At 42.8% G+C, this 24,364-nt stretch overlaps 1 protein-coding gene across 1 annotated transcript; it reads right to left on the reverse strand.

The window, feature by feature from the left end:
- Positions 1-24,011, reverse strand: LOC128737856 (uncharacterized). The gene is made up of 7 exons (XM_053832590.1): positions 23,843-24,011; positions 14,265-14,954; positions 13,783-13,860; positions 13,483-13,524; positions 644-781; positions 232-328; positions 1-154 (listed from the first exon to the last, which is right to left on the reverse strand). The coding sequence occupies exons 1-7, from the start codon at positions 24,009-24,011 to the stop codon at positions 1-3; spliced, it is 1,368 nt and encodes a 455-aa protein (XP_053688565.1).
- Between the last annotated feature and the right edge of the window lie 353 nt (positions 24,012-24,364).

A 24,364-nucleotide genomic window follows, 5' to 3' on the forward strand; every position in this document is an offset into this window, starting at 1 on the left:
TTACCGTCCGATATTGATCGGTTCATCGGCCATTCCCAGTTCTTCGGTGGCTGCCTTGTTGCCCTTCTTCTTTTTCGAATACCACATGAAGGCCAGACCGGCGTACAGATTGAACAGGAACACGGCCCAAGCGAGGTAGAAGCCGTAACCCCAGCTAAAATGACGAGAAGAATTAAGTACAATGTTTAACAGTATTCCTGGCTGAGTAATACTGAACTGAGTTATACGTACCTATACTTCGCGCCTTTCGGGAAGGTGTAAGAAATGTTTTCCTTTTCGTACTCCACTGATGCTATGAGAACCTGAATTACCACAATACTTGTAGACGCTAAATAAATAGAATAAAATAACGGAAAAATAAATCAGCAATTTTTTTCAACTTCACTGCTCGTAAGTAGTGATCATACAATGAAAGCCTAGCTAATTTTGAATTTAGTATGCTAAAATACAAACTGCTTTATTCCTCCTTCTATGTTTAACGGAGTAGTTACTCTCGTTACAGATTTCTATTTTTAGAACACTCGGCCTCCACCATCGCCTCGCCAAGCTAGCTTTACTAATTAGCTCCTAAATTACCTGACCGCGGCCAGGTTTCTGCCCCACCCCAAAACAGGGAGTTGAGTTCGCGAGAACCCATACTTACCCGAAATGAAATGTATGCCACCTGCTAGCCGTTTGAACATGTAGCGCGGATTCATGAAGGTGTACACGGAGAACACGAATCCCATCGCCATGATGAAAAGCGTGATGCAAGCGAACGATGCTTCCGTGCGGCTGTAATCTGCGACGGCGAAGTGCGGTGCGGTGTGGTGTGGTTTTTTTTTCGGCGTGCGGGACATCAAAATCGACGGAAGAAACAAACAGATGTGAACATATTAGCGGCGGTGTGTCTCATAAATGATTACCAGGGAAGGAACACGAAGCAGAATTTCGTTGATCCAGTCACTGCCAAATACGCGTGGCAAGTTGGTGGGTTCAGAAATTAATGGTTAACCCGAGCACTAGCATGAATTATAATACTAGATGCAAATGAGATATGTGAGAAATTAGCGCCTGCCTAGACGATCATTGATGAGTACACTTTTCCCATAGCTTATGAATTTCCTTGGTGATTGACAGGCACAAGTGGAACTAGTATTCTAAACAACAAACAATTGCTACGGCTAGAGGATCGTTTGAGAATGCTTTCCGGCAACGTTAGGGACTAATGGTAAATAAATGGAAAGACATCAGTGGGATTCAGATTAGCACTTTGCTCGCCTGTGTTTATTGCAATGGTAATAGGTGCAATTGGTCATTATTCCTTGCTTCAAGCACTAGCGGTTTGTAGACAGCATCATATAATACGACTTACGTGCTGTTTATTGCAGGGTAACGAAACAGAATAAAATTTTATGAGATTTATTAAAAGATTGAGAAAATTTTTTATAGCACTAGTAAAATAAAACCCACATTTATTGGTAAGGTTATTAACAAAATTTCAACTTCGATCATTATGATCAGTGATTTATGCACTGTTTAGCGGCTAAACGGTAATGCGATTTGATGATAACTAGCATATTAATGATGATTTAGCTCGAGAAAAAAAAACACAGGTCCAGTTGTTTAGCTATAATTAAGTGTATAAGACTATTTCAATTGGCTAAAAGGTACATATCCTGCATAATTGAATATTTTTCTATTTTATTTCGTAATTAAAACGTCCGATTAGTGATCGGCTAATGTATGAACGAATACAGTATATTTATTCTGGAAACTAGATACTGGATTCGTTGTAGCGTTGTGCCAGCCTGTGGTTCTTCCTTCTCCTTCATACACCGTTTTTACATATTCCGCCAAAGATGGCTAAAAGCACCGGACGTTCAGAAATGGCCAGTGCTTGCTTGTCCCCATCGAGCATTGTCCATTTCTACCGGTCTGCATTCGACATTCGACCGGTGTGCATGATACATTCAATATGTAATTAGAATAAGATAGTATGCTTCCTTCAAAGAGATATTTTCTCTCTTGAAGCATACAGTTTGCTGTAATTATTCTAAAAGAAGGGTAGGTTTTATGCCTTTGGGGAGAATAATTCGCAAAGGAATACTACTCCCATCGGCTTTTCCCTACTACAGATAAATAAATAATATTAAAAAAAACTTGGCATGGCGGTGAAGCTTACTGGATCTTAGGGTCTTTTAGAGTCTGTAGTAAGTACGATATCCGGCCGGAATACATCTGCAGATTTCTGTACTTGAGTTCGTCAATTGGAATACTATTGTTTTTGGTTTTTGATGCATTCACCACAAACCTTTAACCTTCTCTGGTTAATGTTCATTTTGGTATATTCCATATCTAATAACAGCCTGGAGCGTCCTCCCGACAATGCACACGTCATTAGCGAAGTAGATCAATTGATAGGATTTATTCGTGCCCCGTATGTTAAAGCTCGTACCTTTCATAACCTCTTCTAGTGTGATGGTTCCTCATAGTCGATTGTATCAAATGCGGCTTGCAAATCGATAAATAGTTGGTGTGCTCGACAGTTTGGAAGGATCTGCCACAATACAAAGATTTGGTTCACTGTTGATCGTCCACACACAAAACAATTCTACTTGTTGTGGCGATAGCTAGCTATCTAAGAAAGCACCTTATAAGTTACGTTGAGAATAGTGATCGCTCGATAGTTTTTACATTCCATCTTGTCGCCTTTTTTGTGTACCGGGCATATTACACCCTTCTTCCATTCCTTCGGTAGTCGACTGTCATTCTAGTGCAGAGTATAAGGGCCAGTCTATGCGGGCCCATATTGATAAGGTTCGGTGCGGTGCCATATTTGCCAGCTGCCTTGTTATTCTTTTGTCGCTTGATGGCGTCGAATACTTAACCTAAATTGTGGAAGTCGGCACATCCCCATCATCCGTCCTGATCTAATCATTCCCTTTGTTGTATTACTCTTGGGTATTTGGCTTCCTACAGGTATTCATTTTAGTGCTCATTTACTTATTTATTTAAAACACCTATCTGACTATACAGGGTGTTCAATAAGTTCGAATACACTATAAAAATGTGGTTAAACAATGAAAATACAAGATATTCTTTTCTAAGTCAATTTTTATAAACACTGCTTCAGTTTATTGAGAACCTTTACGACATATTTGGAGGAAGCATCCCCCCCCCTGTGTGCTTTATGACGAGCTTGAGACATTTCTCAAAAGAATCACACGCGGCACGCACCTGGTCCATGGGCATCTCGTTCCAGATCTTGGAAATGAGCTTCTTAAATTGGTCCATAGTGCTCGCTTTATGTTCGCTCTGCTTGGCCAGCATGTGCGTACATAAAAGCCCAGGAGATTAAGATCCGGGGAGCTGAGACGCCCAGCCTTATCGAGAAAATCAGTCAAATTCTCCCGACATCACGCTTGCAAGATATTCGTCGTGTGGGCTGGTGCACCGTCCTGTTGAAAGACGTAATGATCTTTCCCGTAGAGGTCATGAAGTGCCGGGGCCTCAACCTTCTCCAGAACATCGGTCTTATAGGCATTGATTTTCACGTTTTTCTCGATAAACACCAGTGGAAGCTTCCCACGCTTGGATACGCCCCCCCAAACCATCACCGACGCGGAGCTCTGGAAGCTGGAACCGCGGGATGTTTATGTGGGACGGGTGATGCTGGCCAACGTCGGCGCCCACAGCCGATCATTTTGGACATTGTGCGGTTGTTGCAAGATGAAGAGTTTCTCATCAGAAAACACGAACTCCTGACCAGTGTGCCGCGAAAGTATCAGTTTTGCACTGCCCAGCCTCTTCTTCGTTGTAACCTCCGTTACCCCGTGAACCTTGCGTTTCTTGTACGGCTTGCATCCCACGTCCTTCACCATGATGGTGTGGGCAGTCCCGATCGGCACATCCAGGTCAAACGCGGTCTTCCGGATCGAGCGGTTCATTTGTCGACGAACCCGCTCCCTCACCACCTTGATGGCTGCAGGCGTCCTCGCCGAACGCGGCCGCTTGGATTTAGCATGGTCATTGGCCGAGCCCGTTTCCCGGTATCGACGGAGGGTGTTATAGAGAAAATTCCGCTTCACCCCGTGGGATTTCACCCGCCGAAATATGTCGCCGGGTCGCTCACCTCTCGCAAACAACTTTACTACGATAAGGCTAAAGCTGACACCAATACCAATACACAGAATGCACACTTATACAACGATGAAAAGTTGTATTTGAACTTATTGAACACCCTGTATATTAATGAATTTAATATGCGCTTTGCTTCATATACGGTTCACGTATAAAAAATTATCAGTGTCTCGACACTGCAAGATGGCAGCCCCATCACGAGACTCGGAAGCGTAAGCCCTAGTACGGCTACCTATCTAAACAAAAAAAAACTTACAACAAGAGTCAAGAAATATCTTCTCGGAATATTCAGCATGGACCAAGGTGACGAAATAAGGACATGGAATGGAGACTTGGTACCTGGAACTGCAGATCGCTAAATTTCGTTGGTGGCGACAGGGTGCTGCTCGATCAGCTAGAACCCCGAAAGTTTGGCATCGTGGCACTGCAGGAGATCTGTCGCAAGGGCGAGAAGGTGTGGAGGATCCGTGGCGGCAGAGCCCGATTTTTCTAGAGTGGTGGAGCTACCAACGAGCTGGGAACGGACTTCGTAGTGTTGGGCAAAATGCAGGATCGCGTAATGGATTGGAAAGCGATCAACGAGAGGATATGCGTGTTGAGGATAAAAGGCCGTTTCTTCAACTACACCATCATAAACGTGCATTGCCCACACGAAGGTAGACCCGACGACGAGAAGGAAGGGTTCTATGCGCAGTTGGAGGCAACGTACGACAACGCCCACATCGGCAGGGAAGCAATGTATAGACCGGTGATCGGGCCCATAGCCTGCACACCGTCACGAACGATAACGGCCAGCGATGCATCAACGTTGCGGCTTCCCGAGGCTTGGTGATCAAAAGCACCTTCTTTCCTCACAAAGATATCCACAAGGCCACCTGGAGATCACCTGACCAACGAACCTCGAACCAAATCGACCATATTCTCATCGAGAGCCGGGTTTTCTCGAACATCACTAACGTACGCTCCCTACGGAGTGCGGAAATTGACTCGGACCACTATCTAGTAGCAGTAAATGTGCGCTCAAAACTATCGACGGTTTATACCTCACGACAAAGTCGCCCTCCTCGGCTAAACATTCGTCAACTAGACAACCTGCGAACTGCCGAAAACCACGCGCGCGTACTGGATGGAGCTCTGCCTTCTTCTGTGGACCTAGATGCTTCGAACCTCGAAAACGGATAGAGTAGGATACGCTCGGCAGTCAACCAGGCCGCAACCGCGGTGCTAGGTGTGGAAACCTCGAGTGCACGAAATGATTGGCTTGACGGGGAATGCCAAGAAGCGATAGAGAGGAAAAAAAGAGCTTGGGAAAACTATCTGAGCATATCCACGAGAGAGAATTTGGTCAAGTATCGACGAGCGAGGAATGAGTTGACCACGATCATGAGAAGGAAAAAGCGCCAGAAAGAGGACAGAGATCGTGACGAGCTTGAACAACTATTCCGGGCTAATGATACCCGCAAGTTTTACGAGAAGGTGAACCAAACTCGCAAGGCCCACACACCAAATCCTGACATGTGTAGGGACGAGTGAGAGGATCTAATCACAAACGAGCGCGAGGTGGTCGACAGGTGGAAGCAGTTCTTCGATGAACACCTCAACGGCGATATAGCAGCAGGAGACGCAATGGAAGTTAACCTCTGAGTACCTACAAACGACAACAGCGTACCGGCTCCCGATCTCGAAGAGATCCGACGAGAAATCGGTCTGCTGAAGAATAATAGAGCCGCCGGGAAGGACCGACTCCCGGTAGAACTCTTCAAAAATGGCCAAGAACCGCTAGTAACGGCACTCCACTGGCTGATTTCAAGGATTTGGGAAGAAGAGAAACTACCGGGGAAGTGGATGGAAGGCGTAGTCTGTCCCATCTACAAAAAGGGCGACCGGCTAGACTGCTGTAACTACCGCGGCATTACGCTGGTCAACGCCGCCTACAAGGTGCTCTTCCAGATTTTGTTGCGTCGTCCATCCCCAATAGCAAGAGAATTCGCAGTATCAGGCGGGCTTTATGGGGGCCCGTGCTACTACGGATCAAATTTCTACTCTCCGACAAATCCTTCAGAAATGTCGAGAGTACATCGTGCCCACGCATCATATTTTCGTGGATTTCAGAGCAGCATACAATACCGTTAAACGCGAACAGCTATGGCAGATAATGCACGAGCACGGTTTTCCGGACAAACTGACGCGGCTGATCAAAGCCACTCTGGAACGAGTGATGTGCTACGTGCGCGTTTCGGGGACACTCTCAAGCCCTTTCGAATCGCGCAGAGGGTTACGGCAAGGAGATGGACTGTCCTGTATGTTATTCAATATCGCTATTGAAGGTGTGATCCGGCGAGCGGGCATCGAAACGAGAGGAACGATCTTCAGCAAGAGGAACTCCTGGCCTTCGTAGACGACCTCGACATAATTAGTAGAAACCTTGGGACGGCGGAGGCAATCGACGCCAGACTAAAAACGGAAGCTAGGAGGATAGGGTTACAAATCAATGCGTCGAAAACCAAATATATGGTAGGTAGAGGCTTCTGAGAAAGTAACGTTTGCCTCCCACGGACAGTGACTATTGACGGCGATGAACTGGAAGTGGTTGATGAGTTCGTATATTTGGGATCTCTGGTCACCGCCGACAATAATACGAGTAAGGAAATCCAACAACGTATTCAAGCTGCAAATCGAGCCTACTTTTCCCTCCGCAAGACGCTTCGATCTAGGAGCATACGCCGCCGCACAATGCTAACGATATACAAAAAGCTAATAAGATCGGTAGTCAGCAACGGACTTGAGACAGTAACTTTACTTACGGAAGACTTGCCGTTTTTGAACGAAAGGTGTTGCGGACTATTTTTGGCGGAGTACAAACGGAAAGCGGAGAGTGGCGGAGACGTATGAATCACGAGCTACAGGCACTGCTTGGAGAGATTCCCATCGTACACCTGGCGAAAGTTGGGAGACTACGGTGGGCCGGCCACGTCGCAAGGATGCCGGACGACTGTGTAGTGAAATCCGTTCTCTTCAAGAACCCCACCGACACCAGGAATAGAGGGGCGCAACGTGCTATATGGCTCGACCAGGTTGAAGCCGACTTGCGTGTGTCGAGACGCGCAGCGAATTGGCGACGAGTAGCCCAGGACCGAGTACAACGGAAAGGAATTCTTGATACGGCAAGAGCCACCCCGGCTCTCGGCTGAATAAGTAAGTAAGTAAGATGTTGTAATATATCATATCAATATACTTCAATACAGCATCATATAATATTAGAGCATTTACTTGAACAAGTTTGTTGTCAAAGTGGAGAAATAACTAATCGCCAACGCCACGAAAGAGTTGAATAACATGCCGACGGCTATCTTTTGATCGACCATGGCATAGATTTCGGTGAACCGTTGTAAAGCCATTTGGCAGGGCGTCGAAACACTGTTATAGATGGCTGAATGAACATAGAATTTCGGAAAAATTTGTCCCTTTGAATTATCTTTTGTTTTTTTTTCATCGCCATCCTAAATAGGCCATTTTTCAATATATAAGTTAAGTGCAGCGAACTGTGCTGTTGGATGAGGCACGAATACGAAAAAATGATAAACCTGGAGAGAATACAGGCAATGAGGCGGCGCCAAATTGGGCTTCCGCAATGTCACACTACGGATCTGATAAATAGTTCCCGGTAGTTACACATATGGTATGATCGGGGAAGGACAGTTTTTGCTTTTGTCACCATGCATTCGATTCTTTCAGGGGTGTGTTGTTTCGGGAAGGCGGCCTTCGAATTCGTTCTCGGATAGTTCTCGTTGTCGATGCATTAAACTCACGATGCACAGTCTCGCGCGTGTAATTTAATGATGTTACACTGTTCTTTATACTGATTTATACTGATACTGATGTAAACAATGCTTGATAACTTTCGCTTTCAATATGTTGGCTTTATGAAAGAAGACTCAGGTATTCCAATATGTCTCGATGACATTTTGAGGCAGCACATCGTGTGCCGACATGAATAAGTAACTCACTTACCGAGATGCAATATCTGTAGCATGTACTCGATTGAAATAATTGAATATTCGAGTTAGTCGGTGCTAAGAGACATTGTCGGCGTCGGTATTTATTAGCATGCCCGATAAGGTTGTACAATGATGAATAGTGTACTGGCCCAAGAATGCTTTTTCCAGTTATCATTTTAAAAGTATACGGGCGACATCATATGCTTATGTTTATTATTATTATTTATTCTTCGGATTATCTGACAACAAGGTCTACATGAAATAAAAAAAATCAGAGGGGTTGTGTATAAGACACGACCGCATATTCAACGTAGGACTACGCAAAGTTAATGTAAAGGTGCATTTAGAATGGGTAATTTTGGCTCCGTTGGGAATGCGATATGTTGCTAGTTTTAGCTCAATGTTGCTTCTGTCGCCACCTGCACATTTGTGGTACGTCGCCATAGTTACTTGGAAACATCAGCAACTGTTAGGAACAATTGCATGCCACTAGTTGCCAATCTAGACACACCTTACTAAAAACACTTATGAGAAAATTGATTGCTATTGGAAATCATAATACTCTTCATTGACAGTTATGATGGTTCTGAAAAGAACCATTTTGAAAGTTTAAAATTGACTGAAACGATTGGATTGGCTACTTTGTGCTGTAGAGAAAAAGCATAGTGTTAGCATTACAAAAGCATTACATTACATTACATATTGCAGAACTTCGCATCGTGTAAATTATAAGCAATCTGGCACATGCTAAACCGTTATTTAGAGCAGCGTGGGGTCGAAATCAGACATCGTGATAATGCTGATAATTTAAGTTTTCTGTTTGACACTGTGAATTAAAGTAATGTATGGTATAATCATAAATGACATTCTTTTTCTTACATCTGATTTCCAGTGGCAACATTATCGAGTTGATGTCGCTTGTCCGAATATGTCAACTGGATTTTTTAAAGGGTTCAAGGGAAGAAATCACATTGTCTCTGGTTAAGATAGTGGTGAATTAACACCACAGAGTAACAATTATTTAAAAATAATTGATTTGGCTAATCAGAAACTTACTAGCCGTTAAAATCAGGTACATGGTGTCATCTCCTTACCGGTTGGTAAGGAAAAGTTCCTGGCACTAATGTCGATATGGAAATAACTTCATTACTGTCCATCCATGTTTCGCTGAGCGCAAGGATATATGCCTGTCTGAGAACCGCATCGGTTGAAATATCTGCTGAATGTGCGTACGTTTAGACTCTGTACGTTCAGGCTCAGCAGTACAGCAAAATGGCTTACGTTAGATATAAATTCTAGAAGTTCAGTACTTAAAGTAACCAATTTGTGGTTTTCCAGGTGCCTAAGTTCCGTCCGTAATTCCTGGTTTCTCGGTGATGCAGTTCCCTTGGCATGGTAAAACATAAATATGCCTCTGTTATTCGTCTAGTACAATCCTTCAATCGATGTAACTCTTGACATTCCCACGTACACCAACTGCTGTTCCTGTCCCTTGCCATACTCGTACGCGATTTCAGAAAATGTGCCGCCTTGACTCTTGTATACAGTAAAATCATTCGCACCTACTACAGGAAATTGTATACGTTTGCACGAAATGCTACTACTTAGCTTAATATTTGCAGATCACTTTTCAATAGGTGTCAAATCGGACTGAAGAACGTCATACTTAGAGTACACAGCGGGCCTCGACCAGCAAGACCTTTCCAATGAAGTCGTTTTCAAATTTGAGCAATGACAATAAAGCACAGGTTGCGAGTATTTCACATATTAATATTTTGAACCTACATTATTTTTTATAATATTCTATCCGGCAATCCATAAACAAGCCGAAAATGTTTGATGACTGATCCCGTACCCTACATTTTTACATCTTTTCGGCTTCTATAGGACTCACCTGTTACGTTAGGCGATACGCTGGCTTCTACGTGCGCCGGAGCGGTCACCTCACGCAACACTTCAACGTTGGAGGGACCAGCTATTTCGTGCGATGCACCATCTAACGATGTATTGCCCACTTCAGAATACATTGAATCACTACGATTTCCTTTTCTTCTCAAATTGTAGAATTTACAATGCTCTGCCACCGTCAACGCTGGCCTCTTGCTGGTCCAGTTAATAATGCCTGCTCACGGACTCGCTTGCGGTATTTATTTACGCATATATTTTGCTTGAAGCAATTGAGACATTGTAGAATCAGATGCACAAAATCACTCACTTCTCACTTAAATTGATTGTATGTTATTAATACCAATTTCATATGGTAACTATGGCGACGATTGAACTGTAGGGAATTTGAAAAATTGATCAACTTTACGTGGAAATTCCAGAAGTTACATACAAAATACAATCTTCTAGTAAAAAGTATACAAAAGGCTGATATTTTGTGATTCGAATGGTATGCAAACCATAAAAATATATTCAGAATTGGCTGAGCTATAAGCGTTCAAAATCTATCACTTTGTCGTGTCGCGGTCATTTTTGCTTCTCCAACGTGCCACTCTATTAAAATAAGACGTAGTCCTACGTCAAAAACTACTAACTAACAAATTAAAATGAACTATGATTACTATGATTATCGAATGAGAGGTGGACAGCTAAGAGTGACAAGTATTGGAGGATGTAACAGATCAACTTTGATAATGGCTTCAGGTGGTTTAATTACATCGCACTGATTGACTGCATTGACATTAGCAAACACCAAGACCAGGGCCCAGTCACGGTTATTCGTGAATGGATTTATCTGCTGCATGTCGAGTAATGCCATACCACCCACGAGCGCACTGTTTGCAGCAGTGAATACTGAGTTGCTCTGACCGATTCGAACTTTTCCAGAATCTAGGCAATTTCAACTAAGGCCGGGTTGGTTGTAATCACCGAACAGTAGGTGAAAGTCTAATGGTCCTAGTTTCTCGGATATCGTGAATGTAGAATCTATATGTCGCTCGATGCACTTCGGCGAAGTAGAGAAAACGGGGGGAATATAAACAACGCCTAGACAGATAGTTCGGTTACCTCCATTCACATTGAGCCAAAGCTGTTCCATCTCACGATCATCGACAACTGCTGACTCAGAAGAACTGTATAGTTTTGAAACTGGATTGTGGAAGGGTGTCCACAGTAGCAAAAGGAGGGTAACAGTATTCTTCCACCGCAACGTCAGCAACTGCCGATGGGGCCAACGTGTCGCTACCGCCATTCAGGCCATCCACAGTGAACTATGAGACAATTCAGGAGAAGAATGGCTCGAGACTTCATCGTACTTGCCTTGAGTAAAGCGACGGAAGACCCCTCCTCCACACCCACACACAGGGTCAGGACGACTCTTGAGCGAAGACGGGAAGAGCGCGACTGTGGCGGGGGGACTTGGGGTTTCTATGGTACCAACACTATTGCGTCCCGAAAACAGGAATTCAGGTTCAGGCAAATTGTGGGTCGTCAGGTCAGGCTGATACTGGGTCGTCAGGTCAGGCTGATAATGGGTCATCAGGTAGCTGGAACTGGTGAACGGGTCACAAGCTCATATGGTCGTTAAATTGTTGTACTTGCCATTTTTCTCAGGTTGGAAGACCACTGCTCCAACAGCACACACAGGGCCGGGACAACTGATGAACGAAGGCTGCAGTAGCGCGACTGTGGTGGGTAGACCAGTGACTTCCATAGTACCAAAACCGTTGCGTCCCAGTGAAGAACCAGTACCATCTACGGAAGATTCGGTTGATTGCTAAATCGAGTAGTTACCCATTTACCGGGCATTCTTCAGACGGTTCTAATAAATTCTGATATTCGAGGAAAGCGGAAGATTGTTGTGCTGTTTCAGTTTGAGAACGATTTCGTCAGCTGTCAAGTCACCAATTCCAATAATTTTTATTCTCGGCTTCAGAGGTTTCCTAATTGAAATTTCGTAGTTGTCAGACAGGATAACTGCAACAGCACTGACTAATTTCTGAGCAAGATCATTCGTTTCGCATAGAACATCATCGTCCCCATTTTCTTTGCATCGAACAGCCTTGACAGAATAGGCTGTAGGGTCAAGTTTTGAGCGGATAGCTTGCTTTGTCACATCGGCTCGTTGACTAGCCTTCGTTACAGTTTGTTCCATCCTCGATATTGTCGGATTTGGCGTAGAACGAGGCGGGGGGGTTATTTGGTAGCTCTATTAGAAGTTCAGTCAAAACGCTAGGATTTCTCATCCTTCGCCGCTTGCCTGATCTCGGAAAAAAAAAAATCCTACGAACAACAGTAACTGTCCCGTGACTACCTATACTGCGATGAGAGAGTGACAGAGCGAGTTTTCTTGCAATAAACACCAGCAGATGTCCCGTCCACTACAATTTCAAACTGAAATAACGTTACAGAGCCAAAAACAAAATTTTCATAGTTCTACCATCAACCGTACGGGGTCGCTATGCATTTCAATCTCTGATTGAGCTATTAAATAAAAACGAAACGACAGTCAACATTTGCGAAGCGACTGACTGGCTTGACCGGTCAACGTTCGCTACAGCAACAACGGGGACAACGGGGTGCGATAGAGTAAATTATGAGAACGTGTACAACTTTTCACCATCGCTATTTGGTTTAGAATTTACGAGCACCAGCAGCAGCAACAGCAGCCGGGATGAAACCGCGCTACTGATTGTTTCATATATACCTACATAAACATACATTATTTGTTTTCGGCGAGGCGATATGTCTCCGCGGCTGGCAGAAACAATTTGCATCCGCCACTCGCGCTGTCCGCCTTTTCTTGGAATTTGCAACTTGTTGGAAATATTATTTTGGGTCGCGTGAACCGCGTTTGCGAGCACGCATTCCTGCAGGTGTCCTGTATTAGAGAGTCTCTTCAACAAGTATCATAAACCTATTATTAGCATTTTTAAGCGATTCACCAGAATAATTAGTTTATTTTGTGCAGCACACGGGGCGGTCTTGCAAATTTGGTTAAGCCTAATAAATCGTTAAATACGTCAGATTACCTTCTTCGAAAGGTAACTGGCGACTGTTGTTAGTGTGAGTGAGTTTAAGACAAATTTGGCGAGTTCAATAGAAAAGCAAACAGTAAAGATAATAGACCGACTAAGAATAGATACTGTTTACATTTACTACGGCATTCGCAGCAATAAATAGACACACTCCCCAGTAGCTGCATAGCGTTGCTCTAAACGAGGAGCAGTCGAGAAGTAGCAATTGAAATATCGGCAGCCAAAGGGGAAGCAGGCACATCGAGGACAAACGTTCATGCTTGCTAAAAGATCACCAGCTAATCCGGTACGGTTACTTCAACGACAGAGCAAATGTTCAATACAACGAGATACGTGACAAAATTACTGCACAGTTGATTAGTGTTGACAGTGGTTCATACCTTGGGATTTGAATTCGGAAACGTAGAAAGGATCTCCTCTCTCTGTGTGCCGTTTGATTGTTGAAGATTGCATGGTGAGGTGGATGCGCGTGAAAATGTGGATGTTTTGATTTTGCGGGTTGTGCCAATCGGGTTGCGTGCGTGGAACCAGTCAGGAAAAATGTTTACAGCGAAATTTGACAGGATTAACAAATTATTATGTCTATTAGTTTGGCTAAATTATGGCATGCGTTCATTTACTACTGCAAACTCGGTTGATTAACTACGTCGCAGTCAAAGTTGAGCGCTAAAATATCCTACCTAATATTTCATCGTCGATGGACGGATCTTGTCGGATGTCTTCATCTGTGGGGAAAAGATCGTGAAGCTTGCATTTCTCTGAAAATAGTAAGAAGCAAAGTCGAGTATGTATTAGATGGCAGCAAATTTCTAAATAAGTGATAGATCAGAATTCTGCTAAAACCTTGCTAGGTTGCTTTTTATTGTCAAATCGTAAACTTTAATAGTTGCCATCATTCGGCTTGTGACAAGTTGGAATGACAAATACGGCCATATATAATTTATGAGGTCATCAGAAATGTTGTCATGAATAAACCATGAATGTTTTTTGAAATAGTTAATACCAGTAGTTGAAAGTAGAAACCAGCCATTGTATTCAAACTGTTTGTGGAATGTGAAATTCATAAGGAAGCATCTAACTCAAACCAATAAATCATGCCTGCGTCTCCATCAGTTTGCAACCCAATGGAGACGCAACGTACCTGCTGCCGGCTAGTACTTACTGAACGGAACGTACTCATATCCATTGCCAATGCGGCCCTTCTTCGGTGGCAGCGGCGGCCGAATGATATATTTGGTACCGTCGGCGCTAGTGATGAACGGTTGAATGGCCATTGCTTTCGAAAAGCTCCACAGCAGGTACACCACGCCCGCCTTGTGCTCCCACTCGTCGAACAGGGCTTCCCGTAATGTCTGCGGCACCAGGATGTTAATCTCGGTCGAGTTGATTGTCACCGTTGTCAGCGCACCGGAAACGCCAACCGTTTGCTTCAGCGAGCTGATATCCGTTGGATCCAGCATCATAAGTGGCGGGTTTTTCAGCTTTTGCACTGAAACGCTCTCCTGCTGGCTGTGCCGAGCCGTAAGCTCGTGGTACACGTTTTTCAGCTCGCTGAAGTAGTCCGTGTTATCAGTAATCCAGCTGGCGAATAGGTGCCGCCGGAAGTTGTCATCGATATCGGTCAGATTATCTACCCGCAGGTCTTCCGCGAGGAAGCTCTGAATGTAGTCCTCCTTGGCTATTGTCTTTTTCATGTTGGCGATCCGGTTCTCGTTGATGTACGATAGCGTGGTGAAATTGCGGGTCGCATTCGAGATGGCTAGCACGGTGGGTGTCACACCGTACCGACATATCTTCCACAGCCCTGAATGTGACGATTTGAAGTAGCGTCTGGTGTCTGGTATGAAGATTCCTGCAATGACCGTTTATGATAGGAAAAAAATAGACATGAGAACGCTATTATTTGGTTAATGGTCATTCATAGCAAACTTAATTTTATGTCACATGTCACATGAGACCAATTTCAAACCAAATTCCCTTAAATTTGAGACAAAAATTCAACAGTCATGTGAATCAAATCAGAACTGCAGCCTTCTTGTATCGAAACCGGCTGGCGAAGAGTCAAATTATTTCGCTGCGCTGCACCCGCCGTTTTATGCCGTTTCAAATGTTCTTGTCTGAACGAGCCGGTCCAATAATAAACAATGTAATGAGCAGTAAATCAAAAATAAATTACACCAGTAAAAAACTTTCGGTTCCACTTTTCTTCTTTTGCATGGGCAGACAGTTTGGCTTAATCTTCCTACGAACAAAATGCATAATGCATTTCAGTGATTCAAACCGTTTTTTTTTTTTGCTGCGTCGCGTCCGAAACAATAATGTAACGTTTGCCAAATCACATCGTCGCTCGTGACTTTTGCCACCAGTAGCATTATGAGATTCTGTTTTCCGACATGGGAAAATTTGTTGGTTATGTTCTAGTTGCACTGTCTTGTGGTCTTTGACTGTCAATGCCATAAAGCCATTAGGGATTGCGTCAAAGTTATTCGAAATAATGATGCGGAAATACGAACGTTGCATAATTGTTGTCATAGCCCAGGAATGTAATTAAGCCCTAGAAAGTGGAATAAAAACTTTGGCTGATATATTTTTAATCATTTTAAAAATTTCACTATACTAAAAAAGGCCAATTTATTACATTAATTTAATGAAAAATGAAGAAATTTTTTTTACATTGCTTTTTTGGAAACAAAAATAGAGATATGTGAATTTTGGTTTTACAGAAAAGCATCTAGTGTTGATGATTTAGGATATTTGACTACCGTTTGTCTTTGTTTAGCTCGAGCCACATGTTTAGTATAATTTTGGAATGCTTTTTCCAAAATTTGTGGACGAAGAATATAGGGTTTGGGTACAGGATATTCGGTTAGATGCTGAGCGGCCATCAACGAGCATCACTAATAAAATGTGACGTGTGTGAGAGCACTTTTGAACTCAGACCATCGTTTGGCTGGTTGTTTAGTGGCACTAACTTTAAACTCACTTACCAACAACCAACAAGGCTATGAAACATAAATAATTTTCAGAGGCGAAAAGTATGATGGCGTTCTGGAATGACCTTGTGCCGCCGGTAGACTTGACATTCTGACAAACAATCATCACCATATGTCTCCTCTATATTAGAAAAGTTTCCAGGTTTCCACTGCTAGCTTGCCAAGTTTTGCAGAAAACGCAATGAAAATTCTTTGCTTCAACTAGCGCTGAATTACGGTCGGTCAGTCCGGGAAAGGAAACAAGATTCACAGGAGAGGCTTGTCCTTATTCTCAAAGAAACGGATAACCATTGATCACCATAATGCAATTGATTGCGACGCTGGTGATTTTTTATGGTTGAAATGCTCTTCGGATGCTACAAAAGCCCGAGTTAATCCGCCTATTGGCGAAAGGAAATCGCCCAGTTAGTTTCGAGGTATGATACTGGCCTAACAATCCAGTCGCCATATGTTCGAATCTCGGCTAGATAGAGTCAGTAGTATTGTTGCACTAGCCTCGTAACTGTCCTGTACTCTAACAGCCGGCTGCGAAGTCTGTCGATAAAGAAGGGTAATGTCTTAAGGCGGTATAAACCCAAGGCTTTTTCGTCATGGCCAGACGACGACGGGACACCAACGTCTCATGTTGCGCGAATGAGGTTTTCCAGTAAACAGAAAAGGCGGCACAAGCTGTATCTTAGCAAGAGATATACACAGGAAGAGGCCAGCAAACTGGCCCTTCGCTCTGTTGACCAATAACCGCAATCTCTCTTGCAGAACAAACGACAACGTTGACGGAAACTGTGTCTCTAAACACCACCGCAAAAGGTCCAAGAATAAAGCGCCCTAGAGTGCGCAAAAACAGAGGGCCATCTGCGCCCACACCCCAGACAGGGGTTTCGTATAGTAAGATGGAGATGAATCACGTGAATCCGCTATACCATGAAAAATATCCCGAGGCCCCTTGTCTTCATGGAATATTTTCCAATTAGCGTGGATACCTCTAGGATTTGGGAAGAAGAGAAACTATCGGAGGAGTGGATGGAAGGCGTAGTCTGTCCCATCTACAAAAAGGGCGACCAGCTAGACTGCTGTAACTACCGCGGCATTACGCTGGTCAACGCCGCCTACAAGGTGCTCTCCCAGATTTTGTTGCGTCGTCTATCCCCAATAGCAAGAGATTTCGTAGGGCAGTATCAGGCGGGGGCCCGCGCTATTTCGGATCAAATTTTTACTCTCCGACAAATTCTTCAGAAATTTCGAGAGTACAACGTGTCCACGTATCATATTTTCGAGGATTTCAGAGCAGCATACGAAACCGTTGAACGCGAACAGCTATGGCAGATTGCATGAGTACGGTTTTCCGGACAAACTGACGCGGCTGATCAAAGCTACTCTAATACGCTATTGAAGGTGTGATCCGGCGAGCGGGCATCGAAATGAGAGGAACGATCTTCAGCAAGAGTAACCAACTCCTAGCCTTTGCAGACGCCCTCGACATCATTACTAGAAACCGTGTATTAAGAAAGATTAACATATTTCATCATGTATTTAGGAAAGAATAGGTTTGGGAAAACCCCCTTCCCGATCACCCCCTTTGAACGAGAAAATAAAATGGTTCCCTTCAATACTTTAATTGGTGACGAATTAATCGTTTCTAAAAGTTGGCCTATTCCAACTGTTATATGACTTCTGGTTACTTTTACATATATAATATGTAAGTATTTGCAATGTTAAATCGTGGTTGGGCAAAATGCGTTCAAAATCTGTGTGTCCGTTTTTCCCTACCGTTGGGTGTCCGTCTTTCCCGACTTGGATACCATTTTTTCAAACGTCAATAACTTTGTTCTGAATATTCAAAAATTCACCAGGTTTCCAATGAACATTCAGTGAAGGATCAAACTAACGCAATGTCGTCAGTTTAGCATGAATATGTTGTTTTTTAACGATTTACCAGCTATTTTCTTCACACACAATATTACATCGGTTAGCGTACATACGCATTTTTTCTTTGTTTTGCTTATAAATTTGACAGCTGCGCTGCTGCAAATCGGCAGTTTGGTTCAAAAGTGTTAATTCAGTCTTTAGAAACATTTCCCATCATTGATTTGCTTCAAAAAATTATTGTTTATGAAATATGACAAGTGTCCGTCTTTCCCGCAGAGTCCGTCTTTACCGCCCTTCTCCTAAGGAAATCCAACGACGCATTCAAGCTGGAAATCGAGCCTACTGTTCCCTCCGCAAGACGTTTTGATCTAGGAGCATACGCCGCCGCACAAAGCTGACGATGTACAAAACGCTAATAAGACCGGTAGTCCTCTACGGACTTGAAACAGTAACTTTGCTTACGGAAGACTTACGTGCACGTGCCGTTTTTGAACGAAAGGTGTTGTGGACTATTTTTGGCGGAGTGCAAACGGAAAGCGGAGAGTAGCGTCTTCATACGTCTCGTATGAATCACGAGCTACAGGCACTGCTTGGAGAGATTCCCATTGTACACCAGGCGAAAGTTGGGAGACTACGGTGGGCCGGCCACGTCGCAAGGATATCGCACGACTGTGTAGTGAAATCCGTTCACTTCTAGAACCCCACCGGCACCAGGAATAGAGGGGCTCAACGTGCACGATGGCTCGATCAGGTTGGAACCGCGCAGAACAATGCCTTCAAGCAATGCGGATCTTTAAAGTCAAGAGCGATTTTTGTGATGAATGCAAGTTGCTGCGAAGTTCTAGCGGTGACAGCAGTTTACTATTGGTTGAACGTGAGCTTGTTATCCAAGAAAACTCCAAGATCATTAAATCTGATCGACGCGATCGAGAACAGCTCCGTTTATCCGATAGTCACATGAGATAGGCAAATTACAATCTTTGAAAGATCATATAAACAACTTTAACGATGCTTGTTGTTAGCTTGTTTCTGTTGCACCAGTCAGCGAAGATGTCAAGCAGTGTTTGCAATCGTCAACAGATTTCACGACTACTTAGATCCTTAGATCGTCGGCATATATCAGTACGCAGTACGTCGGAACCCAGAAGAATAGCAATGTCGTAAAAGCACATTGGCACAAATCAATGGCCCCTAATTACTGCCTTGTTGGACACCTGAAGTATACATGAATGCACGTGAAACTGTGGAATCCAGATTGACGCGTAAAGTAACGGTCTGTATGAGCTAAACCATGAAGTCAGTCTATCAGATACACCCAGTTTAGAAAGCAGTTTTGTGTGCTTGCGTGGCCTTAATATCTGTGTACACAGCATCGACTTTCGTTCCGACTTCTATTTGAGATCTATCTGCAGAATGCGATCAAGTTAGTCGACACAGAACGATCCGGCATAAGTCCAGTTGTACAGCGTAGAAAGCTTCCGCTGCTTAAATAATTTGTTTAAAATCCGTTTAAAATGCCCCTCAGCAGGGCAAGAGCAGTAGCGCAGCGACAGGAAATATTAGCTGATATACCATCGGGACCAGGTGAGTAGGAGCTCTTCAATTTCTTGGACCCTGCAATAACCATATCTGGATCTGATGGTAAAACGTCCAGATCAACAGCACCACCAGGGACTTCCGACGCAGCTATTTTAGTATCAGATTGTGTAGTACAGCCACTAGGAACTCAGAAGAAAAATGATCGGCAAACAATTCGCAAGGTTCGGTAATTGTCGAGGACTCCGTTCCGCCCAGGATTACACTAGAAGGAATGGAAGAGCTCTTCCTCTTGGAGTTGACGAATATCCAAAAGCTTAAGAGTTATTTCGCAGACCAAATTGCACCCGTAGTACATAGGATTTGTAGGAAGAATTACCCAGCTTACGGTAACTGTCACTTTCATTTTTGGAGCGGTGTTCGTTGCCTACGAAGTAGGCTCTGTTTTTCGTTCCGATGCCGTTTCAATCTGCGCAGCTCACTGTTACTCCAGGCAGGGTTTACGGGAGGTTTAACTGCAATGTCATATCATCCACGTCCATCTCGCCCAATAATGAAGCCCAGTCCAGGGAAGAAAGGTTCATCAAATGCTTCAAAATGTTTATACGACGATATTAGAGGTGCCATTCCAACATGGGTAGCTAGAGGGTCCACGGGATGTACCGCTATAGGCAAAAATAAATCCAGTAAAGGATGGTGCGGATATTGCGGAGATATTGCCCAAATCACAGAGATCTCTTGCTCAGAAAGGCAGTAACGAGGTCGAGTGTTCATCCAAGGCAATATCTCATTGGATTTACATGTTTCAAGTTTGAGAATTCCAGTCTATCTACCACAGAAGCACTAGCAGCAGGAAGGAATTGTTTGCCGCAAATCAAAATTCTGTTGCTAGAAGCCCCTTTCTCAGCTGACTCACGGATCGAGAGGGTATGCTCGTCTATGAACTTGATTATCTTGCTTCTTTTCAGAACGGATGTAAACTGCTACAAGCAAAAACTTCTTGCCAGCGAACTAGGGAACTGTTCAGCAACGGCAATCAATACACCACCAAAAGAGCTTTTGTGATTATTCTTTTAGCTACGATCACATCGATAAGTGTTGAAAGCGGATCCAAACAGCTGAAGGGAATTGACGTAGCTATCTAATCCGGTTTCAGCTAACATGATTAGAGCATAACTGCAGTCATTAAATGCAAGGAACAGCCCGTCTACTTTAGATCTTAAACCTCGCACATTCTGATAGCACGCTCTTATGCCACCCGTGTCATTGATGTGTTTTGAGAGTTTCGAAATAGTACTTCCTTCCTTCATCTTGCGACAAATCCTTGATAAATTCCGGGAATTCAACTGGCAGACTCACCATTTGTTTCTAGACTTCAAGGCGGCGTATGATGCAGTTAAATGAAATGGGCTGTGGCGGATTATGCTGGAATATGGTTTTCCAACAAAACTGAATGAGTTGATACGTGCTAACCTTGTTGGCTCAAATTCAAGCGTCAGAACAGCTGGTGAGACATCCCCAAGCAACCAAAAGTTCGAATTTCACTTAAGAAACAAACTTGAAAGTTCATATTTGGTTCAAATTTGGTTCCGCAGAACTTTCTTGCTGAACAACCAGACACTACATTTGTAAACCGAACTTCATTCTCATTAAAGTACCGTTAATATCTGTAGCGACTTGAAAGTCCAACACGCAGCTTGAAAGTTCCACATACAACTTGAAAGTAACTTAGAGTTCGGATAATGGGGTCTAAGGAAGGTTAACAAGCTTTATGTCTATGGAGATATAGCTTGCAAAGCAGCTTTACCTGCAATTAACCGAACTTCAAAGTTGCCTTCAGCTCGCTGCATAGAGCGCTAAGCAACTTCTGAAGAAACTTTGGCAAAAGTTTATAAAACAGACCTTGTAGTTCTATTTTTATACTTTTCCATTTTCTACCTCCGCTTCCTCCTAACTTTTGTAATGTCGGTTCATGTGATTCATGGGAAACGATGCAAATCGCATATTCCAGCAACGGAGCAGTGGTATGCGCCTAAGTAACCGAAAAAAAGTACTCGAGTTCAAATCCCCGAGATTTATGTTGGTGGTGTGTGGTAAGTTACAATAAATTAATATTTATAAAAAAACAGTCGATTATTAACCGAAATTAAATACCTTAGTTAATGAGAAATGTCATGAATCTGCAAAACAGGAAGAAGTGGGAAAATATTCCCCCAATCTTTTTTATTTTGAAAATTCTTGGAGTTTCTTTTTGGGCTGTACAGTGTTCTATATAGCGCCTTAAGTGAATTTTGTGTGAACTTTCTAGTTCTGTTAGAAGTTACTTTGTATTCCCTTCGAAGTTTAAACATCAAATACGAACTTGAAAGTACGGTTAATTACTTAAAAATGAAGTTGAATAGAGTTCTATTCATGATCATTTCGTTGGCTGATTAAGCCAGAAAATCCCCTTTTATCGGAACTTTTGGTTACTTGGGTCGGATTCGTTTGTATCGTTAGATGGTTTAAAGCATTTGCTGTTCAACATTGTATTAGCAGGTGCTATTCGATGGACATGTTCCTAGGGTTTGCGGACATCATCGATATCATCGGTGTTAACCGTAGAGCTGTGAAAGAGGCATACACGCATCTTGAAGAGGAAGCTGCGAGGATAGGACTTATCATAAATTCTACCAGAACAAAGTATTTGGTGACTGGTAGAGTACACATAAACGAAGACAACTGTTATGAAAATTGTTATCAACTTTTATGAAAATTTAAGTTTCACCAACCCATAAAACTCCAATGAAAATTTTTGATTTTCATAACTTCATAACTCTTGAACGCATCACAGAACACACATTTTTTATAAAAGTGGAAACAATTAAAATTTTTCCAAATTTGTCAATTCAATTCAAGTTTCGGAAAGTCAATAAGCGTTGCTACTTTAAAACGATTTAGGCAAAATATACGGCTACTTTACTGCTAAACCTTCTTATTGTGCTGGCAATGCGTTTTTGTAGCATGTCGGTAATCGGTGAAGATAGTCGATAAAGAAGTATTATGCTAGAACTGTATTGCCTAGTAACTACAATTAGCCAATTTACAACAGTCATGCAGTCAAAAGCCCAATATACAGCAACGTGCAGTAAAAAATGCTAGAAATGCCAATAAACGGTTGATTCACTGTTTATGTTAACCCAAGTTTTTGTTAAAAGCAACGCCGTATTCGCTCGATTCTAGAGAAAGAAAGATTGAAAAAAATTAATTGACGTATTTCAGATCAAAGTTCAGATGTTACATGTTAACAAAGTAAAACTGTGAAAAAATGGCACGTTTTGTTACATTTCAGTCAGTGAAGGGGACACAAATGATTTCATTTTTTGATAAACCACTATCTTTTTACTTCAGATTCTGATTTTATAGACCTTTCTACTTATTTTGAAAATAATTTCTTAATGATCCTACGACGGTCATCGTTAAATGATTATGGTTAGTCCTTATTGATTATCGCGGAAGGTCTCGACACAACACTAATGTGTTTAAGTTGATACGGTTTTTATGGGAATGTTGCTACAATTTTATGAATGGAAGGAAAATGTTTCAAATGGAATCCTGCGAAACATCTGAAATCATACAATTATTATTAGATTTAGCTGCAAAATATTGGAAACCTAATTCAGAACTATTCAAGACTAAGAGTTAATAAAAACTGTCGTCCTCCCACAAATTGGTTACACAAGACTGTTAGTCAGTTTTCATGACTGTTTAGGTATTGCCGTTTAAATATTTATTTGGAAATATTTGTAAATCAAATAATTATTTATTAGCAGATATATCAATATATCAGTCGTGTGTTCCCATTTATTACTTTACACAGGAAACCTGTAATTGAATTATAAAACAAAAACGAAATTGATGTTTTAATTTATGAATTTGGCATTATGCATAATATATACTTTTCGGTTGAACGACAATACTAACGAACCTTGGATAGCACATTGCTATCACCACTATCATTCCCACATTCCCATTTGTGAACAACTGTTTGATGCCCCAAAATGTACTACACAGTACTAAAAATCCCATATTTTTAATCGAGCGAATCATCACTCATGTGCGGTTTGTTTATAATTAAACCAACCATGTGACCAACCGATTCACTGTGAAACACAAACACAGCGCGTGGCAAAATTGAAATCAACATATCCCCTAATTTATTTTATTCCCTCCCCCTCTCGTTGTCTGGATTGACAGTGTGGCGAGCTTGTAAAATGTTCGTCACGTTCCGTGTGGCACCGAAATATGCAGTAACGCTAATAACCGTCGGATAGACGACGACGGCGGTTGTACACTAGAAACTAACCTTGACCACCTGTTACGATGAACCAATGATCGGTTGAGATGGCAATGATCCATACTATCACAGCGACGCCTATAAGCATGGTGCAGCCGAGCAGAATCCGCCGCTGCCGGTAGAACTCCTCCATCAGCGGCTTTCGCTCCTCCTCATGTCCGGCCGATGAAGTCGACATTTTGTCAGATGCTGATGCGCAGTGCGCCTTACTGATCACTTAATTTATTGGATAATTCGATGATTGACAGTTCTTCACTTGAATCCGTTTACGATGGACTCACTCACTTTCACTTTTTCAATGCTGAACACTTGTCTACATTCTCTAGATAACTTTGGCGTTTCCTCGTCTGGCACAATGCACTGCCCACAACATGTCACTGCTTATCTTCAGCGCAGTTTCCGGCGACAATGATTTATTTTTATAGCTTCTAATTTGCGATCACACACACACTGTTCGGTTGATCATTGAAGGATCGAGGGTCACATTTTCAATGAAGTAAAACTATGTAGGCAACGTTAGCTTGTGGGTAG

Source organism: Sabethes cyaneus, chromosome 2, assembly GCF_943734655.1.
Source record: "Sabethes cyaneus chromosome 2, idSabCyanKW18_F2, whole genome shotgun sequence".
In the NCBI taxonomy this organism is placed as follows: Eukaryota; Metazoa; Arthropoda; class Insecta; order Diptera; family Culicidae; genus Sabethes; species Sabethes cyaneus.

What these genes read in the sequence shown, in the direction of transcription:
- LOC128737856 (XM_053832590.1), bottom strand. Translation starts at nt 24,011, where the DNA reads ATGTCGACTTCATCGGCCGGACATGAGGAGGAGCGAAAGCCGCTGATG. An exon ending in ATATGAGTACGTTCCGTTCA is followed by an intron (nt 13,861 to 14,264) that starts GTAAGTACTAGC and finishes TACTATTTTCAG; the next exon opens with AGAAATGCAAGCTTCACGAT. An exon ending in TGGCATACATTTCATTTCGG is followed by an intron (nt 329 to 643) that starts GTAAGTATGGGT and finishes CTATTTATTTAG; the next exon opens with CGTCTACAAGTATTGTGGTA.